Below are 23,605 nucleotides of genomic sequence, written 5' to 3' on the forward strand. Positions count from 1 at the left end.
ACCTACTAAGGAACCAAGCACCCAGTGTGCAAGCTCTTGACTTACTTTGCTACTGTCCTTTGGATCTCTCTTTTTTCTTCTTCATTTAATCTTTGAAGGATGGATTCCAGGAGAGAAAAATGAAAGTTAATATACTGAGCCACCTGAAAGAAAAAACAAAAAGGTAGAGCATTTGTGTGAGAGGTACTGGGACAGGAGAGCTCAAAGACAGATTCAGGGCAATGGCATCCATACATCACTGCTAATTTCTTCGGCATCTTTATCCATGAGGAAAATGCGAGCATTTGTTTTGGACGGTCCCTGTAGGAGTCTATGCAGCAGTGGAATGTCTGTCTTCTTTAGCCGTTTCTGCTCTGCAAATGAAAATAAGAATCAGCTATAGTCAGGAGGCCATCCTAGAGAAGAAAAGGAACATAATCCGGCCATTCATTTTGCTTCTTCTGCTTACTGTGTAAAACCTATAAAGAAGAGGAGTTGTTTCACTCACTCAAAAAAGCAAGTGGAAATTAAAACCTTTAAATGAACTACAAATAGACTTTCTCTTGCTATCCTTTGGGATTTGACTTTCTCAGAACTCTAAACTTGCCTTTGGTTTGGATGTTCAGACAAATCTGCCGTCCCATTTATGCCTTTGCAAAACTTAAAAACATTCATTCAATAAATTTTATTGATCTTCCCTAGTTCCATTAATATAATTCTATCCTTCTAGTAGCTCAGATCCAAAACTTTGTAATTATCTTCAATTCTTCGTTTCCCTCTCACCCCACATCCAGTCTTTGGATTTTCTTTAAAAAATATATTCTGAATTGTTATTTACATTAGGGGTATTTTTTATTATTTCATTCATCTATTGGCTTCAGCCATAATAATGACATGAGAAAGAAAACAACTTCCAATTTGGTATATTCCCAGAACTTCAAATTTCCAAAAGTTATAAACACTTCTACCACAAAATATTTCTAATTTTTTGCCTAAGTAGTTTCGCACCTGTGATTTCATCTTTATCAGAATGAAGCATGAACAGGACACAGTGCCCTTACAATCATTTTCTTCCCTCCTTCCTTTCTCAAATAATTTTTGAGTTCTTACTATATACCAGGCTTTGTTCTCTGGGCTGGGCACACTATAGAAGAGAGCAGAGTAAAATCACTTCTCTCATGGCCCTTACACTCATGGAGAGGATGGTGATAAGGAAGACACAGTAATAAAACCTATCATATATAGTGATAAGTATTCAGGGGGAAAGTTATTCAAGGAAGGGGATAGAAAGTGTGCGTGTGTGTACATATGTATATGCAGGTGAAAGGTTTTAAATTATTGATAGAATGGCTGAGGAAGGCCTCACCGAAGATGTAATATTTGAGCAAAGACCTGAAGGAGATGAGAGAGGAATCGTGAAGCTATGCTTCCCTGGTGGTTCAGACAGTTAAGCGTCTGTCTACAATGTGGGAGACCCAGGTTCGATCCCTGGGTCAGGAAGTTCCCTGGAGAAGGAAATGGCAATCCACTCCAGTACTATTGCCTGGAAAATCCCATGGACAGAGGAGCCTACAGTCCATGGGGTCGCAAAGAGTCAGACACGACTGAGCGATCTTCACCATAATTCACCATAAGCTAGAAGCTAAGTCGCTTCAGTGGTGTCCGACTCTGTGCGACCCCATAGACGGCAGCCCCCGAGGCTCCCCCGTCCCTGGGATTCTCCAGGAAAGAACGCTGGAGTGGGTTGCCATTTCCTTCTCCAATGCATGAAAGTGAAAAGTGAAAGTGAAGTCGCTCAGCCATGTCCGACTCCTAGCTACCCCGTCGACTGCAGCCCACCAGGCTCCTCCGTCCATGGGATTTTCCAGGCAAGAGTACTGGAGTGGGGTGCCATTGCCTTCTCCGATTTAGGGGACGTGTGTGTCAAAAGAATAAGTAAGTAAACTGAGCACCCATGAAGTCAGTACATGCCTAAAGATATCGAAGAGCTTCTCTTGTGGCTCAGACGGTAAAGCGTCTGCCTACAATGCAGGAGACCCGGTTCGATCCCTAGGTTGGGAAGGTCTGGAGAAGGAAATGGCAATCCACTCCAGTACTCTTGCCTGGAAAATCCCATGGATGGAGGAGCCTGGTAGGCTACAGTCCACGGGGTCGCAAAGAGTCAGGCACGACTGAGCGATTTCACTTCACTTCACTTCAAAGATGTTGAAGAGCAGCTAGGGAACAAGGTGGCTGATATGGAGATGAGGAGAGGGCTATTAAATGATGAAGAGAAGAGGTAATGGGACCAGCACAAAGATTTTGACTTTGCTGTGAGAAGGGAGACAATTGGAGGATCTGAGAAGTGGTACGACACAGTCTGACTTACACGGTTAAAGAATTGCCTGCTCTGTTGAAGTAGACTGATGGGAAAAAGGTAGCCCAGTCAGTCCCTTCTCTGGTATCATGTGTTTCTTTGGGCTTTTAAAAGTTCCAAGGGTCAGAACAGTTCTCATCCCTGGACTGGACTTTTCCAGGAAAAAAATGCAAGACAGGGTCCAGAACTTAGAAGCCCAGCTTCCCCACAACAAGTCATATGATTCATTACCGGGTCCACAGAGTCAGTGTTTGCTGCTTCAATTCCTCTATGATTTCTGAATCAATGGGGAACCTTGATAATTCAGCTCCTCTCATTAACCCACCAGAACCCTCTTTTTAAAAAATAAATTAATTACTTTTAATTGAAGGCAATATTGTGGTGGTTTTTGCCATACATGGACATGAGTCAGCCATGGGTATACATGTATGTGTCCCCCATCCAGAACCCCCCTCCCACCTCCCACCCCATCCCATCCCTCTGGGCTGTCCCAGTGCACTGGCTTTGAGTGCCTTGTTTCATGCATCAAACTTGGACTGGTCATCTATTTCACATATGGCAATATACATGTTTCAATGCTATTCTCTCAAATCATCCCACCCTCTCCCTCTCCCATAGAGTCCAAAAATCTGTTCTTTATATCTTTGTCTCTTTTGCTGTCTTGCATATAGGGTCGTCATTACCATCTTTTAAAATTCCATATATATGTGCTAACATACTGTATTGGTGTTTTTCTTTCTGGCTTACTTCACTCTGTATAATAGGCTCCAGTTTCATCCACCTCATTACAACTGATTCAAATGCATTCTTTTTAATAGCTGAGTAATACTCCATCATGTATATGTACCACAGCTTTCTTATCCATTCATCTGCTGATGAACATCTAGGTTGCTTCCATGTCCTAGCTGTTGTAAATAGTGCTGTGATGAATACTAGGGTACAAGAGTCTCTTTCAAGTCTGGTTTCCTCAGTGTGGATGCCCAGCAGTGGGATTGCTGGGTCATACGGCAGAACCCTCTTTTGAACTTTACATCTTATGTTAACTTGGGTTTGCATCCTCAATTTGTTTTATGCTTGATAATATAAAACAATGTTTCTTACTTCATGGTCACCTGGGATAATTATTAGAAATATATATTCCCAGACTGTCCTCAGATCTGGAGGGGCTTGAGAATTTGTATTTTAAATGAACTCTCCAGGTCATTCTGAAGTGTGCCTCAATTTGAGAAACACTGTTATAGATCATGGGCTTAGCAGATAAAAGGTTTTAAAAGTACACTAATCTATTTTCCACATTACTACCCAAACAGGTGCTCTATGCTCCATTCTTTTCTCTATTCTTAGTCCCTAAAAAGGTCTTAGTTATGATTACCTTCAGTTCTGGATTTCATGTATAAGAAATGTGATTTTCACAGGTAAAATGTAAAGAACTATGGTTTTATAGTAAAAATAGGCTTCTTTTTTTCTGATTTTAAAATAATATGCATGTTGTGAGAGGGGAAAGGAGGTTATGTAGGTCAAAGGGTACAAATTTTCAGCTATTAGAAGAACAAATTCTGAGGATCTAATGTACACTTGAAAGTTGCTGAGAGTAGATCTTAAGCATTCTTAGCCCAAGAAAAAAAAAGTTAACTATGTGAGCTCATAGATGTGTTGATTATCTTGATCACGGCAATCAGTCCACAGTGTATATGTATATTAAATCATGTTGTACACTTTAAATATATTCAATTATATTTGTCAATTATCCTAATTATTCATCAATAAAGTTAAAAACCTTTATATACTGTTGTAATTATGAGGAAAAGCACAAGGCAGAAAGTAAAAATTCCCTGGAATCCTAGAACTCTGAGATAAGCAGCATTTGAGAGGACACCCCTCCATATGTCTCTTTAGGTACACACACAGACAATACATAAAAGTGGTCATATCACACTTGCTATTTTTATTGTACACATTTAAAAAAATCAAAGTTTATTTTTTGCTTTTTTTCTTTTATGCTTTTTCTTCTTCCCATTGTCTTTTCTGTATCTTCCCAGTCCCCTAACCAAACAATCAATGTTAATGGCTTGGTATTTATCTTTCTATACCTTTCTCCCTAATCATATACTCATATAAACCACATATTTAAATAGGGATTTATAATTCTTTTAAAAAAATGAAGTCATTCTCTATACATTTATAGGCATGTTTCATTTTTAATAAATATGTGTTGTAAAGTTCCCTCATTCAACTGGTACAGATCTAACTCATTTCATTATAGCTGCATATTAATCATGTATTAAATCATTCTTCTATGATGGGTAACTTTGCCTTTAGCTTTTTATCATTATAAATAACCTTGCATATAAATCTGTAGATAATAGTGCTTTGATTTATGTGAAACAGATTCTCACCAGTGGATTTGCTGGGCTAAGGAATATGTATACTGTAGATTTTTAATAAATATTGTTCAAATGAGTTCCAAGAGAGTAGGAGTCAGATCTTCACCAGAATTGCATGAACATACTCTTTTACTCTTATCTGTGCCAGCCAGTAGGTGGAATCAGATAAAAGATAACACGGCATTGTGGGTTGAATATACACGTCCTTGACCTTTGCATTTCCTTTAATACTTGCATTCCCTTAAGTTTTAGACTTTCCTAAAAATATTTACAGGTTGTTATTCTCTGAACTGCTTTATCATACTTCTTTGTATTTTTATTGGACTGGTTGCCTTTTCACTATCACTTTGCAAGAACTTTTTGATACTGTAGGTATTAATCTTTCATCTGATAGTCTTCATAATCTTTTGTTTGTATCTTTTACATTTTATACAGTCCAGTATTTTTATCTTGTAGTTTTCTCTAAACAACCAGAATGAATATACACACACACTCAGAACTTTCAAAAATTTATATATATATATATATCTATATCTATCTCTCTCTATATATATTTCTTATATTTAAGCTTTCAATTTATAAGGACTTCAATTTTATATATGTTTGGATATCCAATTTCCATTTTCTTATAGTTGTTCTGGATCAAAATGTATTATTTTATGTATTCAATTTCTGGCTCAAGCGATCAGACACTTAAATTACAACCTGAGCCATTCCTATAATTTAACTTCAAAATTTTTCAGTTTTAATGATGGCCATTCTGGCTGGTATGAGGTGATATCTCATTGTAGTTTTGATTTGTATTTGTTTAATAATTAACGATGTTGAACATCTTTTCATGTGCCTATTGGTTGTTCGTATGTCTTCTTTGGAGGAATGTCTGTTTAGGTCCTCTGCCCATTTTTTGAGTGGGCTGTTTGTTTTGATGCTGTTAAACATCATGAGTTGTTTGCAATTTTGGGAGGCTAATCTTGTATCATTCGCATCATTTGCAAACATTTTCTCCCAATCAGTGGGATATAGTTTTGTTTATTGTTTCCTTTGCTGTGAAAAAACTTTTGAGTTTAAGTAGGTCCCATTGTTCATTTTTGTTTTTATTTCCAATATTCTGGGAGATAGATTAAAAAAGATATTGCTGTGATTTATGTCAGAGAGTGTTCTGCCTATGTTTTCCTCTAGGAGTTTTATAGTATGCAATCTCACATTTAGGTCTTAAATCCATTTTGAGCTTATTTTTGTATATGGAGTTAAAGAATGATCTAACTTTTTTCTTTCTTTCTTTTTTTCACATTTAACTGTCCCTTTTCCCCAGCACCATTTGTTGAAGAGACTGTCTCCAACATTGTGTAGTCTTGCCTCCTTTGTCATAGATTAATTGACAATAGGTGCAAGGGTTTATTTCTGGGTTTTCTATTTTAAGGCTTTCAAAAATTTCATTTCAATATTGCCTTAGGGTTTCTCTAATCCATCTTTTACTCTTTGCTCCTAGCACCCCACACACAGTCTCTTCCCAAGGTCCTGATGCTAACTTTTACCCCACCACATAGTTCTGCACATTTTTCTCTAGCGAGGAAGAGGGACACTCCCACAATGTGTCAGAAAGAGGTAATGTTAAGAAAGAGGTAACAATGAGATCAGGGAGTAATGGTATGTAATGATGACTCTAGTAAAAGCTAGAATGATAAGGGGAAGTGAAAAAAAAAGGAGTACAAAGATCAACAACTGAAATGTCTGTAATTCCTGGGAATCTTCCCCTATTCGCCAGGGCTCTTTGATCACCATTCAGATAGTTTACTGCCTGGCCAACAAGCAAAGTCTTTTGTGTTAAGCTCTTCTAGGATCCCTTATTCTTAGGTTGTCTTCCTTTGAAACTGTGAAGGATGAATAATGTAAAACACTCCACCTCTCTTCTTTCTTTCTTCCCTCCCTCCTTTTCTTCTGCAGAAAGAGGTAAACTGCTTTTCTGCCTTATTAATGGGCAGGAAACACATGCAGTCACATAAGAATAACCAAGTTTTCTTACCTCCTGTTGCAAAAATAATGTAAAGTGCAAAATCCTGGGGACTATTTTCAATCTGTCAATGGAAAAAAATGAACAGACATGAATTCTTTGTTAGTGTTTTCTAAGCCAACCAGATCCAGATTACGTATCTGTTTCTTCACTTTAATTTTTCACTTTCCTATATAAAATCTTCTCTGCTCCCTGGGGATAAGGTAATTTCTCAATGCAGTTACTAAAAGATGTTATATAGTTGTCTTTTGGTATCTGCTGTGGATACCAAAATCCACATATACTCTAGTCCCTGAGTTGGCCTTTTGTACTGTCAGGACTGCATTCATGGATTCAACCAACCATGTATTGTAAACAGTAATATATGCATTGAAGAAAAAAATCCATGTATATGAATATGTATGGCTGAGTCCCTTTGCTGTTTACCTGAAACTATCACAACATTGTTACTTGGCTATATCCCAATACAAAATAAAAAGTTAACAAAAAATCCATATTTAAATAGACCCATGGTGTTCAAACAGGTGTTTTTCAAGAGTCAACTATACATAGGAAAGAATTTTTTGGAACTGAATATTTAATTTAGATATACATGCTTTTATGTCTTTTTCAGAAAAATCCATTTATGTGTTTACAATTAAATTATACACAAGATATTTATAGTTCAGTTCACTGATAAAGATTACCTTAAATTTTTGGAGAATTTGCTTTATTACTTCTTCAGTTCTCATATTACTGTTTACTCTGACCTTAGTTTCTGATCCAAAGGCTGGAGTGAAAATTGACGTCTAGAAGAAAAAAAAAAGATTTTTGTAATTTTAAGGACATATGTGACAAACTAACAAGAGTCTGTCTCTTGAATCTGGCCTTCCTTTGCACAAAAAATCCAAGATCATGAGTTTAAAATTTTGCTTTCTTATTTTTACTTTCTTTGTTTTGGTTGTTGAGTACTATGTATGCCTTTAAGCAGCTTTATATTGTTTCTAGAGTAAGTTAGGTAAAGCGTCGTTTGAGAATATTTGAAATATTTTCATTAGATAATCATCCTATTCTTTACTGTAATTTAAGATTTCAAAATTCCCTCCTGTTTGGGAGTAATTGTTCTAAATTGTTTTTATTTGAACCATATGAAATCATTCCTTTTCAGTTGGTCAGAAGTGGTCCAGTGTTGGCAATTTCATGTGATTTAGCATAAATCTCAACTGAGGATTTGGGTAAAAGTGCTGCTAATTGACCATTTAGAACAATGTTTCTCACAAGTTGCTCTAATCAATAGTCAGCCCTTTAGATAAAATTTGGTAAATAGCTGCCATGATCCAATAAATCTGATACATCTCTCTTGGGGATTAGTAATGCACCATAAAAACTATAAGAAACATATAACCATACATTTTTTACTCATAATTTTATTCCTATTTTAAAATAAAATCCTGAGAGAGATGAAAAAATTAAATGGAAAATTCCAGAAATAATTCACACATTTTAAATTGTGTGCCGTTCTTTTTTTTTTTTTTAAGTTTTTTTTTTTTTTTAATATGGACCACTTTTAAAGTCTTTATTGACTTTGTTACAATATTGTTTCTGTTTTCTGTTTTGTTTTTTTTTTTTGCCGCAGGCATGTGGGATCTTAGATACTTGACTAGGGATCAAACCCACACCCCCTGCAATGGAAGGCGAAGTCTTAAGCACTGGACTGCCAGGGAAGTCCCTGTGTGGCAATCAGAAAGTGTGTTGAAAGTGTTAGTTGCTCAGTAGTGTCCAACTCTGCAATTCCATGGACTGTAGCCCACCAGGGTCCTCTGTCCATGGGATTCTCCAGGCAAGAATACTGGAGTAGGTTGCTGTTCCCTTCTCTAGGGGATCTTCCTGACCCAGTGATTGAACCTGGATCTCCTGCATTTCAAGCAGATTCTTTACCATCTGAGCCACCAGGGAAGCCATTCTGAGTAGCATGATGAAATCTTGCACCATCCTACTCCACCCTGCCAATATCCCCAACCACTGACAATGTCTGCTTCTGACAGACATCTATCAACTTCATCACAGCCTGATGGTCCAGGATCCTCCTTCTGATATATTATCAGAAGGTCATTAGTAGCCTAATGCTGCATCACAATGCCTATGTCATTTACCTCACTTTATCTTATCACATCATAGGCATTTTATCATCTCCTGCCCTTATAAAATTGAATACAGTACTGCAAGATATTTTGAAAGAGAGGGAGGAAAAGACCACATCCACATAACATTTTTACACTATATTATTATAATTATTCTACTTTATTGTTAAATATTGTTGTAACAACAATCTCTTATTTTACCTAATTTATAAGTTAACCTTTATCATAGGTATGTATGTATAGGAAAGAACATAGTATATATAGAATTCAGTACTATCCTTGGTTTGAGGCATCCACTGGGGGTCTTGGAACGTATTCCCTTGGGACTATGTATCACAATCTAAGCCTCTAATAAGTGTGTTATTCAATATTGGCATTATCAAGAGCTTTCATGATATAAAAACATATCTTACAACTATTTCAACTTAAATTCCTAGATGCCCATCATTGCATACCCATTGATAGGGTGCTTTGGGTTTTGGGGTTTCATTTTCTGCTAGTTATTATACTGTAGTGAATGACATTTGTATGAAATATCTTTAGTTTCACTTGATCTCTTTCAATCAACAGCAATGACACTAATGTAAACTGAGTTCTTCTTTTGTGCAGACACTATGCTAAGTGCTAAATTCATCTCATTCCACTTAATCCCATGAACAGCCTTGTAAAGAAGGAAGGATGAAAGCTAAGAGATTGAGATTTTTCATTTGCTCAGCAAGAATTTGCAATCAAGTCATCAAATTGCAAAGACCAAGAATTTTAATTATGATGCTGTGCTGCCAACCTAGTGCCAATTTCATTCTTAGTACTGCGAACTAATCTGGAAGCTGCTCATTTGGAAACACGTGGCTTTCACAGCCTTTCTTAACACAAACCACCCTACATGTGCTGATGACATACAGCATAATTCTGAAGAGAAGAAACCAGGCCTATCGGGAGTTGCGTATCTGTAGGGGACTGTCAAAACTATGTTTTGGCCAGGGAGGAAATTCTTGAGACAGAAAAATCTCTAATTTGAACCAAAAATTCACAAGGCAGATTTCTCCCCACCAGTCTCCAAAGAGACATATGGATAGCCTTCTAAGGGAGGAAGAAGGAAAAAGGTAGAAAGCCTTCTAAGGAAAAAGCTTATGATGAATGAATTAATATTTTGTATGAAAGAGCTTAAAATGGTGCCTCACATAGAGTGGTTTTAAAGTATTTATTAAATGAATGGATGAATGATTGCTAAAATACATGACATAAAAAATTTGAGTTCTAGAAAAAAATGATCTATTTCCTACCTTCAGCCAAGTTAAATATCTTATAAATATTACATAAAGGCACATATAAGTTCAACACATATTAAGTGAAAAAATCAGAATACAAATTATATAAACTATAATTGATACTGCTGCTAAGTCGCTTCAGTCATGTCCGACTCTGTGCCACCCCATAGACGGCAGCCCATCAGGCTCCCCTGTCCCTGGGATTCTCCAGGCAAGAATACTGGAGTAGGTTGCAATTTCCTTCTCCAATGCATGAAAGTGAAGAGTGAAAGTGAAGTCCCTCAGTCATGTCCGACTCTTAGCGACCTCATGGACTGCAGCCCACCAGGCTCCTCGGTCCATGGGATTTTCCAGGCAAGAGTACTGAAGTGGGGTGCCATTGCCTTCTCTGAAACTATAATTGCACTTGTGTAAAAAGTGATATGTATATTATGTGTAAGACCTGGAATTAGAAATTTAACTGATCAGAATAAACAGGGCTATAGCTGACTTGATCCTTTTATTTCAAATTTAATGTTTGAATGTACTTTGAACCAATATCTTTTGTAGCACTTACATGATTCTAATGGCATTTATGGATGTATTGGTTTCTTTGCCCAAGCGCTGAGCTCCATGCTGACATAGGCACTAGCTGAGCCATCTGTATATCTCCAGTGTGTATCATAGGGTCTGCCACTTAGGGCTGACCAATCATGCTGGTTAAGAACTTGGGTTCTGGCATCAGACAAAGCTGGATTTGAGTTCAGAGTTGGTACTTAAAAGCAGTGTGACCTGTGACAAATTGTGTAACCTCTGTGAATTTCTGTGAATCCGAGGTGATCAAAGCAGTCAATCAATCCTGAAATCACCATGAATATTCATTGGAAGGGCTGATGCTGAAGCTCCAACACTTTGGCCATCTGATGTGAAGAGCCAACTCATTGGAAAAGACCCTGATGATGAGAAAGATTGAAGGCAGGAGGAGAAGGGGATGACAGAGGATAAGATGGTTGGATGGCATCACTGACTCAGTAAACATGAATTTGAGCAAACTCTGGGAGATGGTGAAGGACAGGGAAACCTGGAGTACTGCAGTCCATGGGGTTGCAAAGAGGTGGACTGGTGACTGGTGACTGAACAACAACTGTGAACCTCAGTTAACTCATATGTAAAATAGGGGAAATAATAGTATCTACTTCATATAGTTATGTTTTAGTGAGTAATGAGATAAGCCAGCAAAACAATTTCATGCCAAATAAACAGACAGTACCCAGTAATAATAGCAGTAGTATATCTGATAGTATTGTAAGTTTGAATTGTAAATTCAATTCAGTGGTATTGTTAGCACAATAGACAGCATTCTTTCAAATGACATTAATGGAATTGTAACTCACTTCATGGTTGTAAAAGTGTCCATTAATAGAGGCCCTATGCTTCTGTCTGTCTTTTCTGTCCATCGTCAGAGGCGTCATCCTTTTCCTCACCAGGGTGGCTTCACTCATAGTTCTATAGAGTAATGGAGATTCAGGCTCTTCGTTTGCATGAGGCTTCAGAGTGCTACTGTGATAAGATAAATAGTCTGGGAAGAATAAAGGTTATAAACCCATATAATTTAGCTGCTCATCTCTTTGCATCATGGATGGATTAGTATTAATAAGTAATTATGTGGCTAAGCAATGAACTAAAATTCTTTTAAACAGAAAATAGCAATGATCTTGTTTAAGAATAGGGACATCTGGTGACACTTGTGTTCCATTTTACCTTGGAATTTTAATTTAATTGTAGTTAGAGTATAAGCAAGTGATGTTTCATCTTTCTCTAGCACTGGTGCTAAATACAAATAGATTTTTATTAGTGTCAAGATATTGGGATTCCCCTGTGTTGAAATGAGTGTTGTCAATGGATTAATTATTAATATAAGGATCCTCATATAAAAGATGCCAAAAGGCCATAGGACAAAACTAAGGAAGTCCTGGTAGGAGCATCATGTTTGTTGTAGAATATGAGTTGTTAAAGGACAGTAGAGGGGATGAATTGAGAATGCTTTGAAAAAAATTAGTTACACATTGGAAGTTGCTGGTAGCTTCATGAAGATAATACCAGCATGATACCCTTGTTCAGTCTGAAATCAGCTTGGTAATATCACCATTCCAGAAATGTGAACCCCACTCCAGTCTCAGTCATCAGCTCCTCCTTGGATCTCTATATACCATATAAAAATGAAAATCCATGTAAAATACAAAATATCATGCCTGTCTCAGTAAATGACAGAAAACTAATAGTATTATATCATTGTTGTTATGATTACTGATGTCACAAGTCATAGGAGCTGGCATTTTCCCTTGGTTTGTCAAATTTGATATGAACTCATTGGATGTTTTAGGAGATTTCTCTCTTTTTTTAAACTTGTTATTTTATATTGGAATATAGCCGATTAACAATGTTGTGATCGTTTCAGGTACACAGCAGAGCAACTCAGCCATATAAAGGCTTAAAACAACTCTATCAAATATAACAAACCCAGCATATCTGCCTCTGAGAAGCCATGTCATATTAAGTATTAACTAAAATGTTTAGCTTCTCAAAAGATGTAGAATTCAACCTGAAGGGCTTGGTCTTAACATAAAAAACTACTGAGTGTTATAAATGATCCTAATCCTTGGGGGGAAATACTGAACAATTTTATGTATGAAAAACTTTATTCAAACCATTCATTCTCCCTTATCTAATAAAGCTAAGTGACTTAATACATTTTTTTAAAATAATGCTTTTATATAGCAAAGTAAGGTTCTTAAACATTATATGAGCACTGTAGTGACTTAAGTTGGTATGCTCCTAAGATATATTTTTTAAATATAAAATAAGAGTTTAATAAGTAATGGTATATAAAATGTTATATTTTAGAAAAACATTTAGGATTCATGCATTGTATTAGCTAAAAGAGTCTCCTCATAATAAGAGTTTGATACTGACCTTCCTGGGAACCTGTTCCTCCAGTCACTGGAATCTGATCCCTGTCCAAGTCACTAATGCGATAAAGATCATCAAATTGTCCCCAGCGTGTCATTCCCCTGAAAAGTAATAAATTGTGTAAGTGATATCAATTATATTCATCAAAGGGCCTATCATAGTTTCCAGATTTACAGTATTAATACAGGACCATGGGCCTCTGTGGGTAGACACACCAGCCTAAATTATAACAATCTTTATATTATTAAAACAATATCTATACCAGAGTAGTCAACATACATTTTAATTAATTCTTGTACTGATTCTTAGCATGTTTTGACACAATATTTTAGTTACATACTGAAACACGCAATTATATAGATTCTGTAAAATGTACGGAATATGTAGAAACCAACAGAATCCATTCTTATACAGATACCTCACTATGCTCTTCAGTGAATTTAGATACAAAAGTGTTTATTCTAACTTGCATTGAGCTCCCATTGCATTCAAAGCATTTTAAGGTAAAGTGATTCCAGTATAATAAGATACAAAACCTATCTTAAAGACCCTTGAGCACTACAAAGAATTCAATTTATAAAGCAGGAAAATCTCTGGGAAAGACTCCTTTTCTGGGACGTCATGATTTATAAAGTGTACTATTAATTTTCAATGCATTCTAATGCCCAGAAAAAATGAAACTGGGCAACTGCTTATCTTTACCAGTTGGACCAAGGCTCATTTTTTATTTTCTTCCTGGCTTTAAATAAGTTACTTATTTTCTCTGTGCATTAGTGTTCTCACCTGTAAAATGGGGATGAACATAGAGTGAGGTAGGATAGGACTGTTGAGAAGATGAAAGAGTTAATTTATGTAAAACCCTTGAAAAAGTGCCCAACACACAGTAAGAACTCAAAATATGTGTTAAAAAAACAACCGTGGTTGGCTTAATCTTTATTGTCATCCTCATCACAGTCCCCATCATCTATATGTATTTCATGCTGGGTCTGGAGCCATTAGGGATCCAAGGTATTCCTAGATCTCTCTAGGTTAGTAGATAACTATCATATCTGGGACTAGTCTTAGCTCTTACTAAGAGTCTCTTCCAATGTCTGTTTTCCTTATGGCCAAAAAATATTAACCCGCAGGGAGTTTGTGACATTAATTCTACCCACATGTCACTGGTAGCAACAACAACACAACGTGCTTATTCATACTAATGGTGCTAAATATGAATAAACATGATCCTTTTCTTCTGTGACCTTTGAATTCCTTTGGAGTCTTTTACAACTTCTATATCAAGTCTCACAATAATAGCCTTGTGACATAGATAAGATAATCCTAATATACTGATTTATTAATTTTCCATTAAGCTCTACCATCCAGGATATAGCCAGTCAAAACAAATGTCCTAGAAGTTCAAAAACTTTACTTAGTAACTTTAACTCAAACGAGAACAATTCCAGCCCTGACTCAGACCCTAGTTATTCTTCCTTTTACTTTTTTTAAGTTGAAGTATAGCGACTTCACTTTCACTTTTCACTTTCATGCACTGGAGAAGGAAATGGCAACCCACTCCAGTGTTCTTGCCTGGAGAATCCCAGGGACGGCAGAGCCTGGTGGGCTACCGTCTATGGGGTCGCACAGGGTCGGGCACAACTGAAGCGACTTAGTAGCAGCAGCAGCAGCATAGTTGATTTACAATGTTTTAAGTGTACAGCAAAGTGGTTAAGATATATGTATGTATATGTATATATATTTCTTTCTCAGATTCTTTTCCATTATAGGTTGTTAGATGATATGAATATAATTCTCTGTGCTATTTGGTAGGTCCTTGTTTATCTATTTTACATGCAATAGTGTGTATCTGTTAATCCCAACTCCTAATTTATCCCTCCCTGCACTATTCCATTTGGTAGCCATAAGTTTGTTTTATGCGTCTGTTTCTGTTCTGGAAATGACTTCACTTGCATCATTTTTAAGATTTCACATGTAAATGATATTTGTGATGTTTGCCTTTGACTTCATGCAGTGTGATATTCTTCAAGTCCATCCATGTTGCTGTAAGTGAAATTATTTCTTTCTTGTTATGGCTGAATAATATTCCATTGTATGTATATATATACTACATCTTCTTTATTCATTTGTCAATGGACATTTAGGTTGCTTCCAGGTCTTGGCTATTGTAAATAGTGTTGCTCTGAACACTGGGGTGCATGCATCTTTTCAAATTATTGTTTTCATCTTTTCCAGATATATGCTCAGAAGTGGGATTGCAGGATCATACAGAGGCTCTATTTTTAGTTTTTTAAGGAACCTCCATACTGTCCTCCATAGTGGCTGTACCAATTTACATTCCCACCAGCAGTATAGGAAGGTTCCCTTTTCTAGTTATTCTTTTGATAGACAAAATTATCAATGTATAGAAGATTAATTTAAAAAGGCAGATGTGATTATCATAGAAAGAGTGTTGAAAGGGAAAGTGTTAGTCACTCAGTTGTGTCCGATTCTTTGAGACCCCCTGCCAGGCTCCTCTGCCTATGGAATTCTCCGGGCGAGAATAGTGGAGTGGGTTAATCATGGAAAAAAAACAGAATAACAGTGAAAAGAGAAACTAAAAAGTCAAAGCAACCCAATGCTGTCTCCCATGGGGGAAGACGAGAGAGCCCAAGCATGCCAGACCAGTGATGTGCTATAAATTCTTGGTAGTCCTGCCCAACTTGACGCCTGTCCTCACCTTCTCTCAGCTCAGTGATGTCACACAAATGTAGAGGAACAAACATGGCTTAATATAGCCAGTGTTCGGCCCCTTTTCTTCCTTACCATCTTAGCAAAAACAAGCACCTCCACCCCCAAATTACCACCCCCCAGCCTACCCCTTTTCAGCTCTGGACTATGTAATTGGAAGTGTCTCCATATACATGTGTGCACACGACCAAGCTTGAATGCAGTGACCCAGAGTGTTCTAAAGAAAACTGGTGGAACTTTATGTAACATCAAATAGTTTAAGTTGCCCAAGCACGGGCATGTCAGCCTTATTCCAACCAAGTTTCAGGATATATACCATTAGAAAATTTAAACTGCGGGGAAGTATTCTCATGAGCTGCAAAATAAAAAGGAGGTCAACATTTGATAGACAAATTGAAGGTGGTCACTCCTCTACCCACATGGTAAGAAAGGAAAAACACTATTGATGTTATTCAAATGGACATCTGTCCAGTTTCTGCTCTTTATGCCATTCTGCCATGACTTGAACAAAGCATGTCACAGCAGACTTTGGAAAGACATTGAAAACAGAAAGGGAAACCGGTGCCAGCCAACATAACCTCAGTAAGGTTGCTTTTACAAAAAATTTCCAAAACAAAATACTTGGACCAGTTATAGATATCAAAGCACTGCCCACAAAGTGTTTCCATAAAGGATCACAAGTGGTCACAGCTCAAACTGATTTATTTTTAAACTGTTACCACTCGCATTAAGCTGATTCAGTGTGACTCATTTCAAAGATAATGTAAACAAAATAGCTTGATTCTCTCCAAAGGTGAGTTGAAAGAAAAGATTATAGCCCTTCCTGCAGCTGAGTACACAACTTCCACGTCTTTTGTACCACATCCAACCGCTGGAGATATTAAGTCTGTGAACCTGAGCGAACAGAGGTGTAAGTTCTGCCCGCACAAGTCCAGTATGGGAAAGGGAGCAATAAAAATTCTTAGGCAGTGAGTAGTGATAGTCCATTTCCTTACACAATTTCATTCAAGGCTCAAAATTTAATGGCAACCCACTCCAGTACTCTTGCCTGGAAAATCCCATGGACACAGGAGCCTGGTAGGCTGCAGTCCATGGGGTCACTAAGGGTCGGACACGACTGAAGCGACTTCACTTTCACTTTTCACTTTCATGCATTGGAGAAGGAAATGGCAGCCCACTCCAGTGTTCTTGCCTGGAGAATCCCAGGGACGGGGGACCCTGGTGGGCTGCCGTCTATGGGGTCCCACAGAGTCGGACACGACTGAAGCGACTTAGCAGCTTAGCAGCAGCAGCAGCAAAGAAGGCTTCAGCAATACGTGAACCGTGAACTTCCAGATGTTCAAGCTGGTTTTAGAAAAGGCAGAGGAACCAGAGATCAAATTGCCAACATCTGCTGGATCATCAAAAAAGCAAGAGAGTTCCAGAAAAACATCTGTTTCTGTTTTATTGACTATGCCAAAGGCTTTGACTGTGTGGATCAAAGTAAACTGTGGAAAATTCTGAAAGAGATGGCAATACCAGACCACCTGACCTGCCTCTTGAGAAACCTATATGCAGGTCAGGAAGCAACAGTTAGAACTGGACATGGAACAACAGAATGGTTCCAAATAGGAAAAGTAGTAGGTCAAGGCTGTATATTATCACCCTGCTTATTTAACTTACATGCAGAGTACATCATGAGAAACGCTGGGCTGCATGAAGCACAAGCTGGAATCAAGACTGCCAGGAGAAATATCAATAACCTCAGATATGCAGATGATACCACTCTGATGGCAGAAAGTGAAGAGGAACTAAAGAGCCTCTTGATGAAAGTGAAAGAGGAGAGTAAAAAAGTTGGCTTAAAGCTCAACATTCAGAAAACAAAGATCATGGCATCTGGTCCCATCACTTCATGGGAAATAGATAGGGAAACAGTGAAAACAGTGTCAGACTTTATTTTTTTGGGCTCCAAAATCACTGCAGATGGTGACTGCAGCCATGATATTAAAAGACACTTACTCCTTGGAAGGAAAGTTAGGACCAACCTAGATAGCATATTCAAAAGCAGAGACATTACTTTGCCAACAAAGGTCTGTCTAGTCAAGGCTATGGTTTTTCCAGTAGTCATGTATGGATGTGAGAGTTGGACTGTGAAGAAAGCTGAGTGCCGAAGAATTGATGCTTTTGAACTGTGGTGTTGGAGAAGACTCTTGAGAGTCCCTTGGACTGCAAGGAGATCCAACCAGTCCATCCTAAAGGAGATCAGTCCTGGGTGTTCTTTGGAAGGAATGATGCTGAAGCTGAAACTCCAGTACTCTGGCCACCTCATGCGAAGAGTTGACTCATTGGAAAAGACTCTGTTGCTGGGAGGGATTGGGGGCAGGAGGAGAAGGGGATGACAGAGGATGAGATGGCTGGATGGCATCACCGACTCGATGGACATGAGTCTGAGTGAACTCCGGGAGTTGGTGATGGACAGGGAGGCCTGGCGTGCTGCGACTCATGGGGTTGCAAATAGTAGGACACAACTGAGCTACTGAACTGAACTGAACTGGCCTGAAAGGATGGCAATCAGAGTGAGGGTGTCTAGAACTGAATTGAAACAAAGTATAATACTTTAGGGACTTCCCAGGTGGCGCTAGTGGTAAAGAAAGTGAAAGTGAAGTCGCTCAGTCCTGTCTGAGTCTTTGCAACCCCATGGACTGTAGCCTACCAGGCTTGTCTGTCCATGGGATTATCCAGGCAATAGTACTGCAGTGGATTGCCATTCCTGCCTGCAAATGGAAGAAACTTAAGAGACACAGGTTTGATCCCTGGGTCAGGAAGATCCCCTGGAGGAGGGCATGGCAATGCACTCCAGTATTCTTGCCTGGAGAATCCCATGGACAGAGGAGCCTGGTGGGCTATGGTCCATAGGGTCACAAAGAGTTGGACACAACTGAGTGACTTAGCACTCATGCACACATAATACTTTAGGTGGGACTGCATCCCACTAGGGAACAAGAGGTCAAGGAACAGTTATTCCAAATTGTGCTGCACATTCTGGCTAACTGTTCAGCTGGTTCCCACAAAGGCTTCTTGGATAATTAATCACAATTGAATCAAGTGAATCTAATCTTGCTCTTTTGTGGGACAGGAGTGGGGTCATTTCCTGACAATTTTTACTCACCAGAAAAATATGATATCCTGCAAATATGCACTTCAAATATTCTCCCAGTAAGTCTCATTACTGTGGTAAAGAGCAAGCAAAGTTTTCAAGGGTGGTCTTTCTCAACTTGAAACAAAAAGAGATAGATTTTTTTTTTTTCTGGTCATGCCACACAGCATATGGGATCTTAGTTCCCCAGCCAGGGATTGAACCATGCCCCCTGCATTGGAAGCTCAGAGTCTTAACCACCAGACTTCCAGGGAAGTCCCTAAAGGAGATAATTTATCTTTGGTTCACAGCATTATTCTGATAAATAACAAAAAAGGCAAATGGATTTTATGGAAGGCAACTCATGAGAATATTAATTTATAATCTTCCATAGAATATTGAAAGGCATTAATATACCTTGTCTACTTGGGCTCTTGAAACTCATTCTCAAGTTCAGGGTTTCTAGGAATAAGTGTTTTGAATTTTAATTCGGAAAATTAAAAAAATATATCTTGGGATACACATTCAAAATCATGATAGCTTAATGTGATAATTTAGGTAGCTTACTGCATTTCCTTGACATCTCCCCATAATGTCTCATACTAATTAACTTTTCATGATTCAACTAATTAAAACACATCGAACAGAGCTGACTGCTCGGAGAACTTTGCAATGAGTTCTTAGGCAATATGAAGAATGATGGCTAATTTTGCCAAATTCATATCTTGTATAGTTTCCTAAAAGTAGGACCCAGGGTAATTTCTACTTTTAAATGATGTTCCTAGTCATTTAGAACCACCAGCCCATTAATCACTTAGTACCTGAAGGTGAAGGATATAGGATTTCATCAGATTGCCTAAGTCTGTGGTTTCCCTTCTGCTGTTTCATAAGTGCTAGACTCTTTGTCCTTTGATAGCTTGGATGGAACACTAATCATAAGTGGTAGATGGAGAGAAAGCTCACACAGCAGAGCAGAAGTATTTAACCACCAGGATTCTGAGGGTTTTATTCAATACTATATTTTGAGTCCCGTCTTTGTGCTGGCTCACTGCTGAGCATGGGGCTAAAGATGAGTAAGGCATGCTCCTTACCCATGAGGAGCTCATAGACTAGAGGGGGAGGCAGGTATATGAAAATTCAATTAACAGTGGGCTCTGAAAGTGACATAGAAAAGTTGTCAGTGCACCTACTACAGATCGAAGGGTCAGAAAAGGCTTTCTGGAGAAAATGTTACCGACCTGAATCTTAAAAGACTGGTGGAAGAGTCTAGCAAGTGGATATTGAGAAGCAGGTAGGCTTCTAGGCAGAGTCAGGGAAGTAAGAGACTACATGACATGTGTGGGCAATTACCAAATGTTCAGAATTATGATAACATTTGAGAAAGGCTGGCAAGGTGCAACTTGTGGGACTTCTGTGTTTCTCCAAGGGAAAAGTAGGGCTTCCCTGAAGGTGATATGGTATCACCTTGGTTATGGCCAAAGGTCAGATTGAGGAAAAGGTCCTGGCTGCTCTCTCTCCATCCTCTGTCCTGTTGGAACTCCAGCTCATCTAGTTATGCATGGAAAGGTGGATGAAGAGGATTGATATCTCCATGAATATATAAAAGAAAGATGCATTAGAAAGCCAATGATTGAAAATGAAGGTAAAAAGGGAGGGAGGGAAGAAGAAAACAAGATCTATATGTGTGTTAGTTGGTCAGTTGTATCCAACTCTTTGTGACCCCAAAGACTGTAGCCTGCCAGGCTCCTCTGACATGATTTTATCCAGGCAAGAATACTGGAGTGGGTTGCCATTCCCTTCGCCAGAAGATCTTCCCAACACGGGGATAGAACTTGAGTCCCCTGTATTGCAGGCAAATTCTTTACTGTCTGAGCTACCAGGGAAGTCTAAACATTGTAAAGGATAATGAAAATATCTATCAACTCTACTTATGTCTTCAAGGTACAGTTGAGAGAGTCATTTCCTAGGCAGGTTGATAAGAAGTCTAGGGGTCCCCAAGGAGAGAGGGGTCTAGAATTCTCAAGGAGGAAAAAAGGACAAACTTTTTTATCCCTCTACATTCTTTAGGATTATGTATCCTGCCTGAGGACAGTCTCTGGATTAAACCTTCTGGCTAATCCTGTTATCTTAAAATGTAAATTATGGGAGTAGGTCTGGTGAGGTCTTTACAACCTCCAGACATTCTTTTGATTCATTGAAGAGTATATAACTCCATTGCTAACACTAGCAAGCGGGTTCTCTTTCTACCCCCTTCTGATGTCTATGTCAGAAGCTTTCTCTATCTCCTTTATACTTTAATAAAACTTTATTACACAAAAGCTCTGAGTGATCAAGCCTTGTCTCTGGCCCCGGATTGAATTCTTCTCCTCTGGAGGCCAAGGATCCCGGCGTCTTCGCGTGATTCAGCAGCAACCTTTCACAGTCACATAAACCTGCACAGGGAGCTGTTTTGTGCATGTATTGTACTTCACCTGTACTTTGTCCTGATCCTGTTTAACGGGATGCAGCAATCAGATGGAACATAAGTCTCGTTTCCAGAAAGCAGGAAAAGCCCTTTGTTCCATGAAAAGGGGAAATTTAAATTTCATCCTTCTTTTTGCTGATAAGCACAGGGCTAATGAATTACTTTGCCAACAAAGGTCCCTCTAGTCAAGGCCATGGTTTTTCCAGTGGTCATGTATGGATGTGAAAGTTGGACTGTGAAGAAAGCTGAGTGCTGAAGAATTGATGCTTTTGAACTGTGGTGTTGGAGAAGACTCTTGAGAGTCCCTTGGACTGCAAGGAGATCCAACCAGTCCATCCTAAAGGAGATCAGTCCTGGGTGTTCATTGGAAGGACTGATGCTAAAGCTGAAACTCCAGTACTTTGGCCACCTCATGCGAAGAGTTGACTCATTGGAAAAGACTCTGATGCTGGGAGGGATTGGGGGCAGGAGGAGAAGGGGATGACAGAGGATGAGATGGCTGGATGGCATCACTGACTTGATGGACATGAGTCTGAGTGAACTCTGGGAGTTGGTAATGGACAGGGAGGCCTGGTGTGCTGTGATTCATGAGGTCGCAAAGAGTCAGACATGACTGAGTGACTGAACTGAACTGAACTGAACTGAATGAAATCTTGCCTCTATCTCTTATCTATTCTAGTGAAAGAATGAAGGATCCCAGAAGAGAAGGACTACAGCAGAGAGGTCAAGGGCACAGACTCTGGTGCCCACAGACCTGAGGTCTAGTCCAGCTCTGCTGGATGGTAACTGGGTATCTTGCACAAACTACCTAACCTCTCAGAGTCCTGGTTTCTGAACACCTATGTTCTAGAGTTGCTGGGGGATTAAATGAGATTGGATATAAGCTTCAGAGCTTTCATCTTCAAGAGTGTGCACAAGAAAGATAATTATGATCATTTTCTAAGGAAGTAAAACCATAAAAGCTAGCTCACCTTTTGGAAAAAGCTTCCGGTGACTCCAGCACACTGAAAGAAGGGATTTGTTTCTCATCTTGTATTTTCAGTTGGATAGGCCGTTTTACTCCCCAGAAAATGTCCAACATTCCTTCAACAATTAGCTTACCATCTTCAGTCTAGGGAAGAAGCCAACCATCTCAAACATTGCTTTTGTATTATTTATAGAAGGTAAATGTTTTAACTGCAGTTGTAGAAATTAAGTCTGTAAGACATCCTGACAGCTAAAAAAAAATTCCCAGGTAGGATTATTTGGCTTTTAAATTTATCTACAGAACAATCATATTTCTGAAACATTCTTTTATTTTTAAAAACAGTGACAACCAGCAAAGTAAGTCATAATGGTGACGACATGCCCACCAGAGGGCACAGTATGCTAAAATGTATTCTGAACTCTTGATTCTTCAATTAAGTGGAAGTTTAATTCTCTAATTCTGTTTAACTTAAAATTAAAGCAATATTAAAGCTGTACTGTGGTAGAAATCTAAATAGCATTGATCAGTTTAGTGGTTGTTTTCTCATTTCTGAAGATGAAAAATTTAACTCACACACTTATTATACAGAAAAAGTGAAATAATATATGTAAAAAGGTGTAAAATGCTTGACATGATATTTTTGAAAAAATCAATAGCACTTAATCTCTTTTAAGTTGGAAATATAATAAAAGAAGGAAATTCCATGCAAACAAAGAAAAACTAGTAAACGGGATTGAACAATTACTCATTCTCTGAGTGTAAATATTAATATCTAAGCACATTCACAAAGAATGTATTTTCTAATTCATTTCTCTCTTGTATATGCAAAAGTCTCTTATTAAAGTAGAGTTACATTATTATAATAAATTTGAAAAATAGAAACATTTCATCTATTCAGTAACCACTATAACATCCAATAGCTACTTGTTATTATGAAAAATCAATTATTAGAAAACATAAATGACTCAATTCCTATTTGAATGTGTAATGAAGACTCCAGACTGTAGAATCAGATAGCCCTGTATTTGAACTGTGGCTGTGCTACTTCCTAGCTATATGATTTTGGACAAAAGGTCAAACACCTTTAAACCTGGGCTGTTTCTTCTGAAGAATTAAATCATAACAGTCCCTGAATCATAGGAGCTGATATTTAAAGTGCTCAGTAAATGTTGTTGCTTATTATTTCTTTGGCTGCTAAACCTACTTTGGAGTCACTCCTGAAACAAAGTTTTGCTCTTTTTCCCACTTTTGAGTCCACATTTCAG

General features: G+C 38.2%; 1 protein-coding gene across 2 annotated transcripts in view; it reads right to left on the reverse strand.

The window, feature by feature from the left end:
* Positions 1-23,605, reverse strand: part of RASSF6 (Ras association domain family member 6) — a 74,536-nt gene that overhangs the window by 4,382 nt on the left and 46,549 nt on the right. For both annotated transcript variants that reach the window (XM_070372970.1, XM_070372968.1), the window contains exons 4-10: positions 22,345-22,484; positions 13,071-13,168; positions 11,492-11,676; positions 7,417-7,518; positions 6,743-6,794; positions 235-353; positions 46-143 (exon numbers count right to left, since the gene is read on the reverse strand). In XM_070372970.1, coding sequence (XP_070229071.1) covers positions 46-143; positions 235-353; positions 6,743-6,794; positions 7,417-7,518; positions 11,492-11,676; positions 13,071-13,168; positions 22,345-22,484 — 794 coding nt within the window. The remainder of the gene's footprint in view (positions 1-45; positions 144-234; positions 354-6,742; positions 6,795-7,416; positions 7,519-11,491; positions 11,677-13,070; positions 13,169-22,344; positions 22,485-23,605) is intronic.

This window comes from Bos mutus, chromosome 6, assembly GCF_027580195.1.
Source record: "Bos mutus isolate GX-2022 chromosome 6, NWIPB_WYAK_1.1, whole genome shotgun sequence".
Lineage (NCBI taxonomy): Eukaryota > Metazoa > Chordata > Mammalia > Artiodactyla > Bovidae > Bos > Bos mutus.